The sequence below is a fragment of the Vanellus vanellus genome (genome assembly GCF_965231255.1).
Source record: "Vanellus vanellus genome assembly, chromosome: 1".
Taxonomy (NCBI): Eukaryota; Metazoa; Chordata; class Aves; order Charadriiformes; family Charadriidae; genus Vanellus; species Vanellus vanellus.
Window position 1 is genome coordinate 43842774 of NC_138905.1, and position 22320 is coordinate 43865093.

A 22320-nucleotide genomic window follows, 5' to 3' on the forward strand; every position below is an offset into this window, starting at 1 on the left:
AGTGTAACAATGTAGCCAAAATTCAGTGTTTTATTTTCTACTGGTTCTGTTATGCAACAGATCTAGGTCTGTTGATGACACAGAGAGGCAAAACAGTCTGACATGAGAACTGCACAGTTGTGGGTCCCTGGACCAGTCAAGTTTTGGTCTTTTCTCACAATATGATGGTTTCTTCCCTTAAAATTAATGCTAATGAAAAATAATCACTTGGTGCTTCCTTTTAATCCAGTCTTTAAGGAAAGAAAAAACAAAACCAACTAGCATGATTTCAGATACCATACATATATATAGGCAAGAAGTCAACCATCACAAATCAAAAGCATTACAGATCAAAATCTTTAGAACGTGAAATTAAGGACTGTCTCTTTGTGTCCTGTTCAAAACAGAGAAAACTGTTGATTCCTAACAGATAATAAGTATCAGTAGCGCAGTTTAATTGGCATACTTCAGTTCTGGCTATTGCTACTTAGGAAAATCATAACTTCTGCACTAAAGAAATTACGCAGACATAAAATCTAATTAAAACCAATGGGTGATACACACTTAAAAAAAGTTTATTACAACTTTTCTTCACCTTAGTGAACTGTCTAACTAAACTGGAAAGGTATAAAGCAAGCTGATCATTTCATCTGGAGAGGGCTTTTTTCCTTTTTTTAATTTGCAATTTGAGTCTTTTCATGTTTCTTTGATAAGATTCTTTCTTCACTCATAGGTTTCACCAGCAGCCAGCATTTTCTGTACTTTGATATTTAGTAATGACATTGCTTTGGGGGGGAGAACTTTCCTTTAATCTCCCGCCTGTTTCCTGCTCCTCTTTAGGATCTGTGAGTGCACAGAGGCAGAGGCTGAAATTATTCTTCAGCTAAAGAGCGAGCTGAGGGAGAAAGAGCTAAAATTAACGGACATTCGTCTTGAAGCCCTGAGCTCTGCACACCATCTGGATCAGATTCGGGAAGCCATGAACCGCATGCAGGTCAGTGCAGTAGCTTAAGTGATGACAGGGGTGCACACCAACGGTATGCCTGGGGTATTTCCTTTACCAGTACTTTGTTTCAGGTACCAAAAAACTGTCGATACAAAGTAAATTGCTAGATTGACAGTACTTCCAAAGGATGGGTATGATAATTATTCATATCATTATTATAATAATGATATTCTGATCATTTATATTAATAGCTAAAATATGTTTAAGAGATATGGAAGGAGAGATAATCCCCACCCAAAGGATATTTGTTACGAAAACCCTATGACTGGGGAAAGCAACATGACAGACAAGCAGATCAAGAAGGGATTTCTACAGAGCTTTAAGTCCTTGGGCTGTGGGGGTGGGGTGGTGATGTATGTGCATACTCTCTCTCATCATTTCTTGTTCCTAACCCAGTCATGGCTTGCCAAAGCAAATAATGTAAAATTGAACTTAATTATTGTATCCGGCATCGCTAAATTCACTACATTATTTTGTGACACTTCTCCAAATCCTTCCTGAGCACATTTTTCATCAGAATACTTTCCCTTTCATGAGGCTGAAAGGATGCAGAAAGTATGGCAGTGTTTTTCAGCAAAGCACGAAGCTTTATGGGACTCAGCTCTGTTGCACACATACAAGTGTCCAGTATGATGTTGGGTGCCCAAAAGTACCTACAACATCCACACAGTATGACATAGTCCTTCAGTAGATCTGGACCCTTCTGGAATGACAGGTAGGATACTTAGAACATCCCTGAAGGCACTATAAACCTGTATTTGGTAAACAAAATCAGGGCCATGGTGTGGGGATTCAGGCTGAGACTAGGACAGCTGCATTTAGATGTCTAGGTATGAGCTAGCTGAGAAACTCCTGTTGTAGTCAATTGAGTTTTAGTCCTGCAGCAGTGGGGCCTGGAGAGCTATCCTAAAATCATGCTAAGATGGGTGTAGAGGGTGAAATTGAGTTGTTTGAGCATAGGCACCTATTACTGTTTGAACCAGCCTCAGGTATTTGCATCTGCACAGGACTTGCAGGTTTAACATTCTACCCGTGGAAGACCACGTTTAAAATGACACTGGAAACCCACATTCACACAGCTGAATCCAGCCCCAGTGGCTTGTCAGCTGAATTGCTCTGTGTTGGGTGCTTAGGTGAGGTGCATCTGTAGGCAGTTTTGTATAAATGTCCACTGTGGCTGATGTCATAACTACCAGATTTGGGATGCTTGCTGTCTTTTCTAGACTTCTTTGTTTATACCATTCCTATAGCAGTCTCAGCCACGCCTTTAAACATCTATGGTACCTGCCATCCACCCAGGTCCTCACACCACTAGGTGCCAACATTGCTACAGGATATTTGGCTGAACTTCAATTAGGGGGAAGAAGGCCAACTGTATCTTGGCCTGCATCAAAAGAAGTGTGGCCAGCAGGTCAAAGGAGGTGATTCTGCCCCTCTTCTCCACTCTCGTGAGACCCCACCTGGAGTACTGCATCCAGCTCTGGAGTCCCCAACATAAGAAGGACATGGACCTGCTGGAGCGTGTCCAGAGGAGAGCCACGAGGATGATCCGAGGGCTGGAGCACCTCTCCTATGAGGACAGGCTGAGAGAGTTGGGGCTGTTCAGCCTGGAGAACAGAAGGCCCTGGGGAGATCTTATTGCGGCCTTCCAGTACCTAAAGGGGGCCTACAGGAGAGCCGGGGAAGGACTTTTTACTAGGGCATGTAGCAATAGGACGAGGGGGAATGGCTTTAAACTGGAAGAGGGCAGGTTCAGATTAAACATTAGGAAGAAGTTTTTCCCTTTGAGGATGGTAAGGCACTGGAACAGGTTGTTGAGGCCCCATGCCTGGAGGTGTTCAAGGCCAGGCTGGACGTGGCCTTGGGCAACTTGGTCTCGTGGGAGGTGTCCCTGCCTATGGTAGGGGGGTTGGAACTTGATGATCTTCAAGGTCCTTTCCAACCTAAACCATTCTATGCTTCTATGATTCTGTAATAATCAAGAACTGGTCCATAAATATGGGTTTCAATTGTCCAGACATAAGTAAAGCATTTGATCTGGAGCCACCAGAATTTTTTAGGAACTGTAAGGGACAGAATACAGTTAATTGCAATGGTGGAGAGAAGGACAGGAAAGCTTATCAGCTGATGACAGTCTTACACTGGGGTACGAGTGCCTAAACCAGGTGAACTCCCTGGAGAGAGGAGCCTGCTCTAGTCACAGGCCTCCAAAGTTTGAATTTCACCAAAGCTGGACAGGGGCGACTAGTTCAGGTGCAGTTGCTGGTAATTGCCACTTCTTCTGAAGTTTTCCCAAAAGGACGAGCAGCTGCCTTGGAGTTGCCAAACTGACATTTTGGAGAATTGATGAGGATTGATAAGAGGAAAAAAGTAGGACTGGTGAGAATGACATATGAATACTGTGTGTGTTCAAAGCACCTTAAAAATCTAAAGCTCAGCTGAATGGAAGACTGCTTAGAGTTGTGTAATTAATCAGAGTAAATTGCAGAGTAGATGGAGATTGTGTGACTCATTTCACCATAGCTCCCGATTTGAACCCCAGGGCTAAACGGGTGCATTCATCTATTACCTTTTGCCACTATTTTGCTGGTTTGTCCCTTCCCTTTCACCATCTCCTCACCTTTGCCTATCTGATCTAATCTTTATGTAGGTGTTGCGGGGTTTTTTGTGATACTATCCCTTATATTTTTACTTGTAGCTGCAGCTGTACAGCCCTCATAAAAGAACAGGACTTACAGGACTTTTAGCAGAGTGTTAGTGAATGTGGAATTCAATTTGATGTGCAAAACCATCTGCAAGTATAAGCAGTTGCTTTGTACTGTGCTTCGTGAAGCGACTGAAAGCTAGAGTTAGCTGGTACCAGGCTGTTCTCAGGCTAAGTTTTCATTTTATTATTGTACATTCAATAATCACTCGGCACCACAGAGGATTTAGCTAAAAAAAATTTCGAGTTGTTCTGATTCATCTGTCACTGTATGTTTTCATCAAAGAGGGTTTGCTGGCCATTGTGTGAACAATCCCATGTTTGAATAATCAAAAAGTCTTATCTGATAGCAAGAAGGTTATGAAACTGTTAAACCATCAATTTCTAATTGTCCATTTTTAATTTTGTTTCTCCTCTGTGAAGTTACTGCTTAAATTTTACATTCAATGGCAATAATAATTTTCTGTGCCTTTAGAAACATTAACATATCCGAGATTTTAACAATAACTTTCTTAGCTGACTGTTACCTAAGATATTTCACAATAGAAAGTAGCTTATCAAAATGGGGATAGCTGGCAAAAGTCTCACCAGGCTTGCATTATGGGCAACAGTATGCATTATGGGCAACAGTATAATAAACACAGAAGCTTGAAGCTTATGTTGTTTAGGAACTCTCTTGAGGCAAAAGCTAAAACAAGGTTATAGGGCTTTTTTCCCCTTCGTTTTAGAAGTGAAGGCAATCCAGTTTTCACTGACTGCGTTATACTTCTGATATATAGTGCTACATACTGCTGTGAAAGTGGTAAACCAGTTACCTCCTGCAGGCGAACAGCAAGCGCCAGAATAGGCACCCCCAGTGGTTTCCCGAACGAATAACCTCCTGTGCTTTTATGTTGGTTTCTTTTGAATACAGAATGAAATTGAGATATTGAAAGCTGAAAATGATCGTTTAAAGGCAGAGACTGGAAATACTGGAAAGCCTGCCCGGCCGTCATCGGAGTCTTCAAGCAGCACATCATCTTCTTCATCACGGCAGTCACTAGGACTTTCTCTGAACAATTTAAACATCACAGAATCTGTTACATCAGGTAAATATATTTTGGGCACATACATACCTCAGCAATTAGTAAGAATTTATTATTTTCACTCTCTTAATGGACCATATATAAAAGGCATGCCTGAAAATTAAAATGTCTCGTATCACTCAGGTAAACATCAGATATGCATTCACTGGTGGAGATGAGAAAGAATGGTGGCAGTCGTGTCTGAAAATATATGTTTTAGAAGGCTCTGAATAATAATAACAGACTGTTATGTTTGCTTAGTTCCTAGCTATGATACTCTCTACCTACCTAGTTTACAACACCCTTTGGTCATCTAGTTTAGAATTTATTTGAAAATGACAAAATATTGTAGTATACTTGACAACTGTATAGATATATTCTCTTGTGCCTATGAGATAAATAGGAGCACAGTACATGACAATTTCTTTTTCTTTTTTTTTTGTGTGTTTACTGATCTTTTATCATTCAGTTAGCTCCCTTCATTTTGCATTTGCAGCTGGGGCAGAAGGTGGTCTCAGTTCGCTTTATCCCTTACATTTTTTAAATGTGATGCAGCTAGTTAGCCTACGTTGGACCAAAGCACCATTTATCACAGGAGCCAAACCCCGCCTGGCTTATCAAGCACTCTCATTGCGTTCAGTGAACGAGAGAAAGCAAGGAGAACTTTGGTCCGCATCCTGAACATTAACATTTGATTATTTTCCATGCCATAGAGTTTATGATAATAAGCCTTCTACACTTGTTTAGATAATGTAGCCAAGAAACAGAAGTGCTGTCTCTAACATTAGAACCAGGAGCAGAGCAGAAGCAAAGCAGCGCTCGTTAACATAGATTCCACAGAAAGTATAATGCGGTCTCTGGAAGCAATAAAAATGTGGCTAATAATTGTAGAAAGAGTCTAGGCAAGAGTGCAACTGGGAACGTGCCAAACTGCCTGACTATAATTTGGATTGGCAGTTAGTCGTATTATCTTGCCAGTCATTGATTACACCGATATTTGAATACTTCTTCTGGTTAATATCAAATTTTATATGAAAAATGGTATATTTTTTATTTACATTCCAAGCCTACTTTTTTGCCAGGTTTAACTTTTAGCATGGATGAGCCTGAGCTGGTATACAATGAAGTGTTGCAAAAACAGGGAGAAAAAGGTTTAACTATGGTTCCTGCTCACACATTCACACACATAAAAAAAAATAAAATAAAAAACAGAACAGATTTTTTTTTCAAAAAGGTAATTGTAGAATCTCTGTCATGAGCAGCAGCCATTAGCACTTTGTCGCTTGGCACTAACTCTGTCTAGATACAGGAATAAACATAATATAAGCTTTATATAATTTTCTGCGTTATTGGTTCTAAATGTTTTTCTAGCATGCAAAGTAATTACTTTTGGTTATAAGAAATTAAAGAAATAAGGATGCCTAATGAGGAGTGGAGGATTTCATTTGATTATGAATCCAGCCTTTTTGATCATTGTGATTATCATTTTGTTGCCGTGCCAGAGAACTTGGAAGGGTGACAGCTTCTTACCAAGCCCTGTGGGATTTCTGCAGCAGCCGGAGTGCTATTGAACAAAAGTCCCTGAGATACGAAGAGGTTAATCATGCTGGGGACTAAGCTGAGAGAGATAACGAGGGCTTTGGCTCATCATATTGAAAAATGCCGTAGCACTTCCTGGGAGACCAGTGTCTCCAAATGACCGTGGTCATCTGGAAATGACCAAAGCTATCCATTGCCACTTCCAAAGTGTATGACCATCTCCTCCAGACGGGTGTAAGTGGCAAGCTGGGAAGGGGTTTGGTGGTCACAGTCACCCATGTTTCATTCAGTCATGGGAGTAAAGAGCAGCATGCAAGGACCCATGCAAGACTCTGTCTGCACTGTCCGATGAAAAGAGTGCTAGAGCTCAGACAAGAAGTGAGCTGGAGCCACCATAGTGCACCTAATCAGGAGGCCTGGCAGGAGGTAATTAAAGCAATTAGCACCACCATGAAATTAGACCCCCTTGGGCATCTTCTCAGCCCCTTCTGTCAGTGAGAGGGAGAGCTCTTAGAAAGTGGAACTTTTTTCTAGCCACATTGTGGTTCCTCGTTCCTTAAGACTCACAGAAGAATGTATTTAAAAGGCTACATGAGGGTCATTTAGAGACTGAAAAATTTCACGGGGGGATCATTTATATTGTAAATTGCCCACAGATGAACTAGGACACTATGGAAACTCTTGAGGCTTGTCAAATATGTCAAAACACAAGACAAATGAATTGACACATTTGGTGTTGGTGGCACAGAAATACTGTTTGCCTGGAACAAAACAAGCATGGATTTATTTAATCTTACGCACGCACAAAAAAAAAGCCTCTTCATTTGATCAATTAAAAAAACTCTAAAACCAAAAAAAAACCAACAGCAGAATCTGCTTTCTAGATCTGAGCCTAAGTTATCAAATATTTTACAGGACGACTTATTTTTTTAATACATTCATTGAAGTCATATTCATAAGTCTTATTTGGTTTTGCTTTGAGCAAGTGACTGAATCTTACTGGCACCTCAATTAATTTGGGTGAAATCTGGCCTTGTGCAGACCATGACATGAAGTTGATGTTTTTTTCTTCAATCACCACAATAAGAATAAGCAGGACTTAGGGTAGGGGATTACTGTGCTTCCCTTTGAAGAAAATGCAAATCCATAATCTCTCCTAATTTGATGGTTAGTTTAAGTGTCTAACAGTAAAATCTCTGACAGAAGTTCTAGACAAAGACAGCAGTTTTGTCCCTTGCAATAAAGCTGCAGGCTCAGCCTTTAGCAAGAAATGCATCCTCCTGCTTCCTCATTCTGGAAGTTAGTGAAGAGGTGAAACAGAGGCACAGAGCAGATCAGAATCACTCTTTACCTCCAAGGAAAATGAAAACTTTTCTGAGAGGAATGGCTGAATACAGAGTCCCATATTCTGGAGGACTGCAAAATGGTTTTCTAGTGGATACTGTAAGCCTGTATTGTGGGGATAAAAAAGACTCTATCCATACCATGTGTAGAGAAAGTAAAGAAATCAGCTGGAAAGAGAAATTAAATGCTATTTTACTTAACAGCAAACATATCAATGCAAGGATTTCTTGGTTTTCTCCTTACAACGTTCTGAAGGGCACAATGAGTGCCCAAAGATATAAACTTAATTTAGGTTTTAAATGACATTACTTTGTGGACATATGGTAATTTTGAACAAGTTCCAAGAAGGAAAGCAAAGACTGTAATGCAAGAATTTATTTATTTGTGGATTCCCTATTCATTTCTACATGATTAAAACTCCTAATATTGCTTCAAAAGTTGACAAATTGTAACTTTTTTTCATCTCCAACAGAAAAGGCGAACTCGGAATAAGTACAGATTAAAATAATTGCAAGTCGTTGGGATGGCAGCCTTTCTTTTTAACTGAAAAATCCTTTGAACGAATACTGAACTGATGATGTGAACAAAACTGATGTGATTTGTCAGGTCGATCACTTCCCTTCTTTTGTTGTAGATATTTTGTTGGATGATGTCACTGATGGAGCACTCCACAAAGAAGGTCATAGTGTGAAAATTTTAGTCACTATAAACAAGGGCTATAGTCGAGCCAAGGTAAGTTCATTACCCAAAGGTCTAGATGCAGAATTATAAGTCAGGCAAATCTTGCAGTATAGTAGCTCACCTTGTTTCAGTATTTTCAGCCAGGAACTGAAGGGAAATATCCTGAAGATAGCAGATCTCTTCTCTGTCATCCATGCTCAATGCTGTTAGGCGCTCTCCATAGACTAATGTCATATGGCCTCCTTCTGCCTTTGTGGCGGCTCAGACACTACCAATTCTCAGTTTAATTAGCAGTAGGATGTTCTGGGACTTGCTATCTCCATTTAAAGGTCGTTATAAATGAGATCTATGCCTTGGACCCCTTAGGGTGCAACTATGAATATGCTGCTGAGGTAATCAATTCGGAATTGCATTGTCGTGTTTTCATGTTCTGTACTACAAAAAATTATAAATACAGTGCAACTTTTATTTATATTCAGCTCTTTATAAACACAGATGCAATCAGAGAGCAGAATAAGAAACTGTGTTTCCTCCCTTACAAAGATGTACCAAAGTAATATCATCAATACCTATTTCTGGCAGAGAGGTTATTAACAAAGCTGTAACATCACATTCTAAATATTATTATTTTTCTTCACTGGGAAAATTATGAATCTTTGTAGAAAAATAATTACCACCGTTTTTAGTCCAGTTTCCAAAAATGTCTCTTTGCAGGATCAAAAACCGCATGCATATCTGATAGGATCAATTGGAGTCAGCGGAAAAACAAAATGGGATGTTTTAGATGGTGTAATCAGACGTCTCTTTAAGGTAAGAGACTGAAAAATTAGCTCAAGTATTAATTCACTTTTCTTTTTCACTTAAGAAAAAATCTGTATTCTTTGGGTTTTCTTGCCAAGTTTTTGGTTTGGTTTGGTTTGGTTTGTCATATAGCTAACACCACTATTAAACTTTATTCTTAGTCTTGCTGCTCTTTTTTCATGATTGTAGGCAGTTCTGTATTGAATGTGACTGCAGGAATCTCCTTGTCAAGTGACTTCACCTGTACCAGAATATTTTCCAAACTGCTTTCATTCAATAACCACTTTTATTTGTATGTCTTATGTTTTCATATAATTTCAGGAATATATTTTCCGAGTGGATCCGACTACTAGCCTGGGTTTAAGCTCTGACTGCATTGCTAGCTATTGTATAGGGGATGTAATTAGAGCCCATAGCCTAGAAGTGCCTGAACTGCTGCCTTGTGGATATCTGGTTGGAGATAATAACGTCATCACTGTGAACCTGAAAGGTAAAACCCCAAGAATATTATTGCAGATACTGCAGAGTTCTTCATCGCAGTCCTGCATCCTTTTCATATTTTTTTTTCTTACACCTGACCTTTCTCTATTTTTTCTCAAGTTTAGGGACTCATTTATCACATAAACTCTCTGTATGACATTGTGCAATACCTAATGCAGTGCAGAATTTTGAGGCAAATCTAAGAATACCTCTGTCCTTCTCTGCCTGACTGCCAAATCACAGCAAAGTAAAAATTTCTGATTAGTGGCAAAGATAAAACAACCGCAAAACAGAGATTATGATGAGAAATATTTACGCCTTACCCAGTTCCACAGGAAAAAATCAATAAATTTCAAAAGCTGTAGGGATTTGTTACTGGAGGGGAGGGGGTCTTCAGAAGAACTATACATAAATTGATGTGACAACTGGTAACCCTTGTGGCTGTCACTTTGACCTTTTTTTTTGTCATGGTTGCCTGTAGTGTCTGAAACATACATCTTTGCCTCACTGAGCCTTCTCTTCGCATTTACTTTGATTTCATCTCTCCCACCCATCTCGTCCCACTACCACTGTTTAATTTTTTGGCCCTGTGGAAGGTTATAAGTATTTCCACAGTAATGAAGCCTTTGACAGGAATTTGATGTAGGCAGAAGTACCTTACCTTGCTTTGAACGTAGCACTGATGCCATCGGGTGCTAGGCCAAACCTATACCTACCTTAACAAAGATAAAGACAGGCCATTTTTCTCTTCTTTTATTCCCAGGAGTGGAAGAAAACAGTTTGGACAGTTTTGTGTTTGACACGTTAATTCCTAAGCCAATTACCCAGCGGTACTTTAATTTACTGATGGAGCATCGCAGAATTATTCTGTCGGGACCCAGTGGCACAGGAAAGACCTATTTAGCTAACAGGCTGGCTGAATATATTATAACTAAATCTGGCAGAAAAAAAACTGAGGATGCAATTGCAACTTTTAACGTAGATCACAAGTCAAGCAAGGTAAGTTACAGTGGAAAAGATAATCTATTGCCCAATTTGTAGCACTGATACAGAGCAGATCCTATTAACGGGCACACTGTTTTGTTGCTCAGCATTTTTTCCTGCAAGAATTCAGTCTCCGATCCCAGTGAAGAACAGGGACCGGATCTTTCTGTTCTAAACGAATCATTGAAGCACTGTGAAGGAAGTCTGAATTTTCCCTCACTTGAGGAAACCCACCTTAAGGATAAATGCAAAGTCAAATCCCTATATAAATTAAATTCTTAGAGTGTCTGTAATTCCTTTGTCAGAAAGGTTGGGTATATAGTCATACCAGTCTAACTTGCTTTTTTGTAGGGATAATAGCAGCCTATTGTTAGCAAAGATTTCAGAATGAGGATTTTGAATTACTGTCTTGTGTTCAGCTTCTTAATCAGCACTGGATAAATACAACTGCTACCACGGCTTCTGGCATGCATCGATCAGGAATCTGACCATACTAAAGTTGCCTCATGCATCACGTCACGTGCACAGTGATTTACAGAGCTCAGATTATCAAGCTTCTAGCATGACTACTGTGCTAGCCACAGATAGTACTATTCACTTGCTGTCCTTAATTGGGTATACTCCTGACTTGGTACCCAGGGAAAAAAAAAAGAAAGGTTTTGCCAAGAGCTTTCTGATATGTGCAGAACATAATGAATGTTAACATAATATAAGAAGGAAGAACATACAGATCCCAAAGGGGCAAGAGGACCGTTCCAGTCAAAACACCGCTTTTCACTGTCTTTATACAGAGGATTGTGATGCCATTTACTTTGGCAGGGGATGTGCTTATGTTTTATTGTTATACCATATACATTTATTATGAAAATTGTCCCGCAAAAGAGCAAGCTTTTGGATTTCTGATAAATTGCTTTTTGTATGTGGTTTTGGTTTGGGTTTTTGGCATGGTGTGTTTTTTTTTCCTTTCCCTCTGCTTCTATTAAGATTTATATAGAACTTTTGAGTTTGTAGTAAAAAAGAAAAAACAGCGTTGTCAAATACCAAGTGATTTTGAATAATTCAGATGGTGCTATTCCATGGAAAAAAACCATGATATTCCCCTAGAGACACTTGATCATAAAAAGCCAAACAAAAGTCTTTCTTGAAATAAGAAAAGATTGCATGTTCCCATTAAAAAAGAAGTGATTCTGCTATCCCTGATCCGGGAAGTAAAATGGCAATAGGAACTTTGTCCATAATAGTGAGCATTCCCAACACTGACAAAATTAGATACCTCTGGAGATACAGCTGTAAAACTTGACTAGCCCAGACCCTTAAGGGCAACAATGTGTTGAGAAAAATATGAAATGTTTTGATTATAGAAAACTCTCTTTTACTCCAGCACTAAACGGCAGCCAGACAGATAGCTGAGAGAAAAAAAGAATTTACAGAACAGATTTTATTATGAAGTGTGATACAGTATCCCCAAAAGATCAAACAGATTTTCAGTGAGAGTGGTGAAAGGAGATATCTGAAGGAGCAGTTCAATATGCCTAAATCGTGTGTAATTTGGTGGGTTTCTTTCGGTATGTAAATGTGACATTCATAAGAATGGAGGTCCAACAATTAATGTTAGTATCTCAGCCCATTGGAAATGACATATTTTATTGCAACCTATTTTCCTCTGGAGATAAGACATTTTATCGGCTGGTTTCTAAGGAATGTGTCCCCCAAATAGGAATGTCTGTGCTTCAGTCACTTGCCTTATGTTTAGTGCCTTTGTTTTTTCCTAGCATGTGGCTTCAATGTTGCCCTGTCTAAGAAGCACGTCTAAGTCTTCCTACATGTCCCAATCCAGATGTATGATCCAGAGCGGGGAAACTCTGTAGCAGCCTCTGTATCTTTCTGAAAATCTTTTCCACTGAAATTAAATCTATGGTCTAATTGCGTTAATCTTTCCTGTTTGTTTTTTGTTGTTGTTGTTGTTGTTGTTAATCCTGCTGAAGGATCTGCGACAATACCTAGCAAACCTAGCTGAGCAATGCAGTGCTGACAACAATGGTGCTGACCTCCCTGTGGTCATAATTCTTGATAACCTCCACCACATCAGTTCACTAAGTGACATCTTCAATGGTTTCCTCAACTGTAAATATAATAAATGGTAGGTAGTAGCTCTTCTCTCCCCTTTCACACACCATTTGCAATTAAAACAGTAAAAACTTTTGTTATTGTGCAAAATAAAAATGTCACAGTGGGAACTTAGGCTCCCATAGGCCGTGCTTGAATAATTTTAACCCTCTTCAGCCAAGTACTAAGGCATCTGCTTCACTTTATTTATATGACTCCTGTGCATCTCAGTGAGATGTAAGCGTACCACAGAACTTAGAATGTACTTAAATGCTTGACTGAATTAGGGTCTTATCCCTTTGACCCTGTCAGATCACACAAGCTCATTAGTACCATGAGGACAGTTTACAGGAGGGTAAGAAATGCACTTTATAATAGTGGAATTTGGGATATGTGTGAATGCACGAACCATGCCATGCAGAAGCAGCTGTGTATCTGGCAGACTTGCACTTCCTACAGTTTTCCTGTAGCAGACCAAAAGTATGAAGTTTGCCGACTGTTCTTTGTTGCCAAGCAAGAATAAAAATGTTTTCTGGAACTTTTAGTGGCCTATAAAATTGGCTATTTCTTCTGTTTGTAAAAGTGCCATCGTGGGGACTTCCCTTCATAAAACCACTGCATGCTATGTGTTACTCATGAGATTCACTGGCTTCTGAAATTAAAACTCTAAGCCTACTGCAAAATTATTAGGTATGAGGACAGGCTTACCTCATTTATTTTTTTATTACAGATGAGTACTAGTAAACTACAAATGTGCAGAGAGGGAAATCATACAAGAATAGACATTAAAAAAAGACTGCCTCAGAAATATTTTAAATCTAAAACTACAATACATCAAGAGACTCTTACAGATAAGAAGAAAAAATATTCTCTGAATATCTGAATGGATTCTTCCTCAAAAAACCCTAATACATTTCTCTTTTCAGTCCCTATATTATTGGAACCATGAACCAGGGAGTTTCTTCTTCACCAAATCTGGAACTGCATCACAATTTCAGGTACATTCGTTTTGTATTTACTGTGGCCGTGTTTGCACGGCTCCCTGCTTCTCAGCCCAGCTCTTCAACAAACATTGATCTTGTGTCTCATCACAGCCAAGTATTTTAGCTTCTCTGTCTCTCCTGTATTGATGGATTGCTGAATGGTGTTGGGGAACGGTGAAAGAATTAAGATACTTTCTGGCACCTCTAGCAGGTTGCTAAAGACGATTGCGTTCTTGCATTCCATTTGTCTTCAGCAGTGTCTTGAATTGCTGCTGCAACCTGTAATGATTGTGTTGTAGCAGTGGGCAATAATGTGCTTTATTTGAGCAGTTTTATGCTTGCTGACTAACGAGACTCAGAAGCTTATTACATTACCTGCATCTGTATGTTTAAGAGGAAGTGATGTGTTTGCTATTCATTGCTGCTTGACATTTATCCCTTCTACCCAGGTGGGTGCTGTGTGCTAATCACACCGAGCCTGTTAAAGGTTTCTTGGGCAGATATCTGAGAAGGAAACTGATTGAGACTGAAATAGAAAAGAACATACGCAATAATGATCTCATCAAAATCATTGACTGGATCCCCAAAACATGGCATCATCTCAACAGCTTCCTAGAAACACACAGCTCTTCAGATGTAACCATTGGTGAGTCCATTGGTGAAGCGGTTTGAAATAAGGATGCAGACTGAGCATTTTAGGCATTTGTGAAGAATATATCATCTTTCTAAAAGTTGTCATCTCTCAATGGGAAGTACAACATCAGTGTGGGGAATTTGTCTAGTTGACAGCAAGATTGAAATGAAAATTGAAAGTTTAATGAGAGAGTATGTATTTCCTTGTATTTCTGCCTTGATAGCTGAAGATTTTCAGGTAAATTATCACAATTTTAAAAATAAAAATTTACAAAAAATTACCTCGATAGCAACTTTTCTAAGCTTAATTTTTTCCCTGCTTTCACACTGCAGTATAATTACAGCAATAAAACCACTTGGACAGTCAGTTCAGCAAACTAGCAGGTGGGAGATATACATGTACCTGAGGTCTTTTACTGGAGTAGCTATGTTAGCAAAGAAGTCATCCTTTTACATAGCTTTGCCTGTAAAACTTGTAAGTGTTCATCAGGCCTTAGAATTGGATAAAGTGACATTAGTTTATTTTTAATAGCAGGAGACTTATGGCTCCCTTATGGTAGTCCTGTACTAGTACTCTCTTCCCTTGAGTTTGCCTTGAGTTACTTTTTCAGTTCTGTGCAGATTATTTTTAATGTGTTCCCTAGTTCTACTTTTTTTAAAACACAACTTGACTTCTCAGGTCCCCGCCTCTTCCTCCCTTGCCCTATGGATGTTGATGGCTCTAGAGTGTGGTTCACAGACCTCTGGAACTATTCCCTGGTGCCCTATCTTCTGGAAGCTGTGAGAGAAGGACTTCAGGTATGTCATTTGGTTCCCAGTGACAGGACGAGGGGTAATGGGCACAAGTTAGAACACAGGAAGTTCCGTTCAAATACACGGAAACACTTCTTTACGGTGAGGGTGACAGAGCACTGGCACAGGCTGCCCGGGGGGGTTGTGGAGTCCCCTTCTCTGGAGAGTTTCAAGACCCGCCTGGATGCGGTCCTGAGTAATGTGCTCTGGGCAATCCTGCTTTAGCAGGAGAGCTGGACTAGATGATCTCTAGAGGTCCCTTCCAACTCTGAAAATTCCGTGATTCTGTGATTTGTTTCCCAGCAGATTTTTTTTTTAATTAGTTTCATAGGATTTCTCCAAGCTACTTTTAACCAATGCATCCAAGTATGAATGCTATTACGTTTGCAAGAAGAAAATCTGTGGAGAGATTATAGAAATCAGCCTTGAACTCCTTTTGACCTGTTCTTACTCTGCTCTATAATTTGGCTTTGTCTGCTCCAGCACTAGCATATCTTGTATTTTATGAAAAGGGTTTCTTCTCTGTGACTGGAGGAAGGTTCTTTTTTCCCACTCTTTAAAGAGTTCACAGCAATGCTAAATGCAGCTCAGATTGCCTCCCTGAACCAAGGCAGCCTCAGCATATCCCTGCGTGGAAGAGTTAATAGCCCTTATACTGGGGCAAGAATATAGCTTTGGTTGCTGTAATCCTCTCCCACCTATGTACACATGTAGGCACACAGGCTTGTGGGGGAAAGCTTCTGAATGAGGATATTTTCACCATTCAGAAAAAAAAAAAAAAAAAAGTTTACTGGTCTTATCTAACCAGATTGAGATAATTTACTCCGGCCCTGCTGAACGTGAAGGTCCGTCCCTTTTTGCCCTTATATCTTGCAACCCTGCTTATATTTCCTATAGTTTTGTTTCTCCTTTTTTCTTTTCTCTATATGGGCTAAGGTTTGCTCCTGACTGTAATTCTCATTTTGGGTAACTGCCATCAAGAGTGCTTCACGGTTCCCTCTATCCTCTTCTCTCTAGAGCTCGGTGTTAGCAGCAGTTCTATTGTTTGTTAATGAACAATTAAAATTTCTTCTACTTTAATAGAAAGAAGGCTACAAGTAGATTTACTGTAGAAAGCACTGTAAGCTGTCCCATATAGGTTACAATTTCCACATCTTTGGAGCAAACCTAAATCTTGAAATCAATCCTTTCTTCTTGTTTTTTTTTTTTTATTTTTTTTCTTCAATCTTTATTTGGCTTTCTCCCTTTTCCTTTTCCTGTTATGCACTGCGATTCTATATTGTCTGAAAAGACACTTTGTGGAAAGGCAGTTTTTTGCCACACGCGACACTGAAAGAAATTACTGCACAGTGCAGAGGGGATTGCTATGGACTAATCAAAGAACTGTGTAAGCAGCTGCAGTTTCTTTATCACCTTGTATTGACATAGTGACATACTGATGCGATGCAGGTTTAGAATCTTGCCTGTTGAATATCTCACGCTTTCCTGAAACTGCTTATCTCTCTGGGAATTACAGAGTGTTTATGCCTTCTGCAAAAAACGGCCAAACATCTGATAGAACAGCCACGGTGAGATTAACAGTGCTTGTTTAGACCAGCTATAAAAATGCAGTGATATTCTTCATGCCCATATTTTCCCAAGTATACAGGGTACCTACTGAAATGAAAACTTCAATTCTGGAGCAGAAGATGGCAGCATATAGAAGAAAATATGTTGCTTCATGAGCCGTTCCAATTTTTAGCTGCTTTGGATGGCTTCCATAGAATAACATTATTAATAATAGACAGAAATCTTTTATATGATATAATTAGATGTTTCTGGAACCAGGGATGGGTAGAAAATGCCGTTCTAGCCTGTTACTTTGCAAACTTACTTGTCAGGCACGGAATTTACAAGCCTTGCTCCAGATTCCAGAAAAGACTTAATCACTGTTAATCTCAGATGAGGGGAAGTACTGCCTACAGCCTGGAGTTAGCCCGCTCCCTCCCTGAGAAACATTTCCTCTTGGCTTATTTAGGCGGCTCCCTGTTATAGCAGCCTAGCTTCAGGGCAGAAGGAGTCTGAGTATCTCTGTACATAACATAGGGAACTTGGCTGCCGAATCCGGAGCTCTGGATTCAGCAAGTGCCTGGGAGCAGGTGTTGCAGTGATAAGCGCAACTCATCTCTCTGGCTTTAGCACTAAAATCCTTCACTGTTTTACTCCCTTTAGGAGCGCAGCCCATCTAAATGCTCCGTGAGTGTACGCCCTGCCAATATTATGCTGCTCCTTGGATTGCCTGAGACTGTTTGAGCTGGGAAAAATCACAGAAAGCCCTGGCGAATGGCTCCCCATCCCAATGTGCCATTGTCACAGTTAAAGGAAATCTGTAAAGCAGCAACCGTGGGGCTCTCTGTTAACATGTTGCTCGTGAACAGTAATGTAGGGAAGGATGCATTTTAGTGAGGAAGCTACCAGACCTCCTAAACTTACAATAATCTTATTCTTCCTTCCTCTGTCCTCCTTCCAGATTCATAACCATTTTTGTGCCTCGTATTAGGGAAAACCTATCCTTTGTGAATTTCTTAACCTTCTTAATCTTAACCTTGTGAAGGATCTCAAGGTGTGGACAGATGTCTGCTTCTCCATCCCATTTTGCTAGGAGAAGAGAACAATCTGTACTGGCACTTCCTAATTCACTTCAAACAAAATCCAATTAACTTTAATGCTTTAGATAGGTCTGAGTTAATTTCACCAATACACCTTAAGCAAATTACCTAAAGGTCTCACTTCACGTTGTATCAAGAATTTGTGGCTCCCGCTATTGCCTACAAGTACTGCTAGTTATGGAGTGCTTTTTAACTTGCAGCCACTCTGTGTATTGAAGGGGCATTAATGGAGATGAGGTCTTTTGAATGTCTTACCATATCCGAGTGCTGAGCACACCCAAAAGCAAATGACTTACTGAAAGGGTTTAGATGTTTCTGTTGACTTTTGTCTGCTGTTAACACTGGTACTAAAAACTCTGTAGGACACTTACCTGTGTTATATCTATAATATAGATGTACGGTAAGAGGGCGCCCTGGGAGGATCCCTCCAAGTGGGTAGCTGACACCTATCCATGGAGCTCTGCATCTCTACAGCATGAGTGGCCATCGCTACTTCAGTTAAGACCAGAAGATGTTGGTTATGAAGGTTATGCGTCAGCAAAGGAAGGAACAACCTCAAAGCACGTTCCACAGACTGATACAGAGGGGGATCCCTTGGTAAGATTTAAACTTCGGGGGAAAGGCTTTTCAGTATGTGCTTTACTCTCACATGTTAAATTGTACGCTTACAGTAAAAACCTACTGTGTATCTGTTCCAAAATGGGCTTTTAAAGTGAATCCTACTATAATTGATTAAAAAGGTTGAAAATAAACAGAAAATCTAGTAGGAGGGCAGGTATCACCATCACATTAATATGTTCCTAAATTGATTGCGTTTCCCATCTGCCCAGAAACGTATCTAGTCTTCATCATTATAATGTTTGAGTACCACTCTTCGTGAACTTATTAATCAGTTTATTCTAAAAACACCTTTGCAGGTTGGGCAGTCCTTCATCTACATTCTACAAATGAGGGAGTGAGAAACTCGCATTTTCTAATTTGTCTATCACAGAGAATTTAATGGAAATGCAAATTAGACAGCTATCCTCCCATCCCTCAAAACATTGCAAGATAACTGATGACTGTATAACAGTCTTAATGTAAAAGCAATGTAAGTGTGGTGGCATTAAAAGATAAGAGGTTGATTTCCCTCAATGCCATATATTGTTTTATTTAAATATGATCCCAGACATTTGGGTTTACCTTGCCGCCTCTGATAACGAACTATTAAATTGCATATATTGAACTGCTATTCTTGCATAGTGCTTTCTCTACAGACCGCCTTTATCACAATTCAAAATACCATTTTAGAGAACTACTTCAGGAATACAGGCAGCCCTTGGAAAAGGGAATTTCTCAGAGGAGAATGCATTTAACTCTTATCGGTGCTAAGAAAATGACTCCTCAGCCTCACTGAAGCGTTTGGTAGAAAAACCTCATGTGATCCCCTGTCTCCCAGTCCATAAGCTTTGGGGTGATCGTTTGACCCTGTGATTTGGGCTGCCAGTGAGTGCACTGGCCAGAGGCTTCCAGCACGTATGCATCATCTCCTCTAAGGCAAAAATACTTGGGCAGCTCGAGCTCAGTGTCCCGTCACCCTCGCTCCCTGCACACTGTGGGCAGTATCCGTCTCTGACTAAATATCAGAAGCTTGAAACTTGTGAACGGAGGGCTTGCCCCTGCCTGCGGTGGGGCTCACGGGGAGACAGACACCGCACTTGTGGAAACAGGACATGTCACGCGCGGGCTGTATGGAACACCCACTGCGTGTATCCTGCATTCCCAAACATGGATACCTATTAAACCTTCAGCAAAAGCTACCCGATAGCATTAAAGAGTATTAAATGCTGTTCGATGCCTAGAGAAAACTTTACAAGCTGTGCGGGTTGGATCCACAGAGATGCAAGGATTCCTGAGCAAGCTTGAAAAAGGTGTTTAACACAAAACCACACAAGAATACCTCTTTGTCTTTGGTTTTTCATTGCCTGCTTTTTTGTAATGACAGCGTATTTGTTCCTTGAAAAACACTAAAGCAACGTCAACATTGCTTGCAGCCCTGAGAATGCTGGCAGAAGCGGATGTTTTATAAATAAAATCCTGGTCATTACACAGAGTTAGGTGTCAAGCGTCCAAGTAATTTTCTGGGGCTTAATGCAGCTTTTTGATGATTTTTCAGATGGGCTTCAGGTTCTAACAATCCCCAAATTATGTGGGGGCTCTCCTCTCCTGGGTAGGAGGATCTGTTGCTGCTCCCCTGCTGAGGTCAGCCCCTCGACAGCAGATGGGACTCTTCTATGAAGCAGCTGGCCTCGGTCCACCCCTCTCTCGCGCCCTCCTCCTCTCTCTCTTGCAGAGGGGGTATGCTGGTGTGATTATGTTTTCAGTTGCTTTTCCAACATAGTGTGTCTCCGCCATCCAAAAATTAACTGGAAGCTTGACTGTCTCCAAATACGGGCCCAGATGTCCAGCTGTGATATGGCTTCCTTCCCCTGCCCGTGTTGCAGCTGCAGCCGGTCTCACCCCTGAATTAAAGGGAGTTATCAGGCAACTCCATTGTATCCCTCTGGCTCTTTGGACCTTTAAACTTCTATTTAAAGACCAGCAGGCAATGAAAAGGCTGCCAGGAGGAGCCGCTGACACCCTACCCTTTCTGAAATCCTTTTGCATGGTCCCCTCAGCTAGAAACCAGCACACCTCATACAGCAAGGGAGCTTAATTAAATTTTAACATGGTCACTGCAGCATTAAATGAGACGTGATTATGTAAACATTGCTTTCTTCTTTCAGATGAATATGCTAATGAGACTTCAAGAGGCAGCCAACTATTCGAGCGCACAAAGCTGTGACAGCGATAGCACCAGCCACCATGATGACATTTTGGATTCGTCCCTTGAATCAACTCTCTGAAAGGGACAAACCTTGGTGGAGGATTATGGTAAAATCTGTTTCCACTAGACCACTGCCAGTATTAAAGCAGCACGCCGAGGTCCCTGAGTGAGAATGGTGTGTTGTAGGTAGGCAGGAGACCTAACTCTGCAAAGTCAGGAAGAAAAATTGAAGTGGAAAGCTTGAATTAGTTTAATTTCAAGGCATTTCGATACCTATGGAGCCAAGTGAGACTCCATTTGTCAACTGGAAAGGGCCCTAGACCAAGGGCATCTAAGCAGATTGCACACGTGTTAGCCAAACTGGAATAATTTTTTTTTCCCTTTTCCTCTTCCTGTCTCTCCGTTTCTCTCTCTCTCCCTCTGTCTCTGTTTCTCTGTACAAGTTTACAGTGCAACTTCTTCTGTTTTTTTCCTTTAGTTTACCCTGAGGCGCTGCATGAACAATGCGGTCTTCTAATTCTCTTCTAACCTCTGTTGTGCCGCATGGTGCTGGTCACAGGACTGCAGTGGTGTTTGTGTTGTACGCTGCTGCCCATTCCAAAATGAGTCAAAGATGATGATAGTAACTCAGAAAGCACAAACAGTATTGTGCAATCACCAGAAAACATGACTGTGATATGCTGGATAAGTGCCAATTTAATTCTAACTGCCATGGTCACGGTGATGCGCTCCATCAAGTTTTTAGTACACGAGTCACAGATTTTATAAAGTTGTTTTTACCACAAAGGTCTTTTTTAACCACCTGCCCACTCCTTAACAACAGTTTTATACCAATTATTAACCAACACTGATTAAAGGCTTTTTAGGGCTTCGTTTGTTTGAGCCTTTTCAGTGAAAGAAGGAACATTTCTTATGGTGCTGTCTCACTGCCTTAAAACAGATTTCTAGAACAGTTTTACAGTTGGTTTAATTCCTAAACCATTGGTAATTTACACTGTTTTTTTCTTCATTTACTAATGAGAAAATGTCAGTTAACACAGTAGCCTCATAACTGTATATCATGATTTTTTAAAGTAATGGATAGGAGAAAGAACAGTTGCTATATAATATTTTTATCTTGTGAATAGATTGCTCTGCCTACCCTCAGAAATACACAAGGAACCCAAACCCACTTCCACTGCCACCTAAATGCTGAGAAAATCGGCTCAAATCCATTTGGTCCCATGGAATGGAGTTTTTGGAGGATAGATGTTTTGAATTCTTATCCAGCAGAGCTGGATGCACTTGATGCAGCATGAGCACAAATATATGGGTTTTTTTTTTCCTTTTTCTAGTTTTAGCATGTTGTTTTGATTGCTATTGTTGTACATGAAGAATTCAGCATAAAAGAACACTGAAGCAGTGATGTCCACTGTGGAAGAGGAAGAGTTTATACTGTAAAAGTGGGTTGGTTTTGCACAGTCTACTGGGTGGGTATTGTAAATATTAAAAAAAAAAAAAAAAAAAAAAAAAAAGCCTTGCACAAATCAAATCGAAAACAAACAAACAAACAAAATTGTATTTTATTCTGTTGGTGTTAAGAGATGTTTCACTTGCTGAGATTTCCTGTATGTTGCAAACAAATACAGAATGCAAACCTTAAAAGCTGTTATTACCTGGTGTGTTTGTCCTGTACTTACAGTTGTTATGACTATGCAGGAGCTATCAATGCTACAGTCAGCATGTTTCAATATCTATACGAAGCCAATACGTCATGGGGGGGGAAAATCT

The 22320-nt window shown here is 40.2% G+C and overlaps 1 protein-coding gene across 2 annotated transcripts in view; it reads left to right on the forward strand.

The window, feature by feature from the left end:
- NAV3 (neuron navigator 3) overlaps window positions 1-21066 on the forward strand; it is a gene marked incomplete at its 5' end in the record, with an annotated part of 275201 nt that extends 254135 nt beyond the window's left edge. For both annotated transcript variants that reach the window (XM_082492447.1, XM_082492448.1), the window contains 12 exons: window positions 820-973; window positions 4603-4777; window positions 8271-8368; window positions 9032-9127; window positions 9440-9608; window positions 10362-10597; window positions 12568-12722; window positions 13615-13686; window positions 14121-14317; window positions 14984-15102; window positions 18138-18341; window positions 20510-21066. In XM_082492447.1, the coding sequence (XP_082348573.1) occupies window positions 820-973; window positions 4603-4777; window positions 8271-8368; window positions 9032-9127; window positions 9440-9608; window positions 10362-10597; window positions 12568-12722; window positions 13615-13686; window positions 14121-14317; window positions 14984-15102; window positions 18138-18341; window positions 20510-20629 (1795 nt within the window). In that variant the 3' untranslated portion in view covers window positions 20630-21066. The remainder of the gene's footprint in view (window positions 1-819; window positions 974-4602; window positions 4778-8270; window positions 8369-9031; window positions 9128-9439; window positions 9609-10361; window positions 10598-12567; window positions 12723-13614; window positions 13687-14120; window positions 14318-14983; window positions 15103-18137; window positions 18342-20509) is intronic.
- Window positions 21067-22320: the final 1254 nt, after the last annotated feature.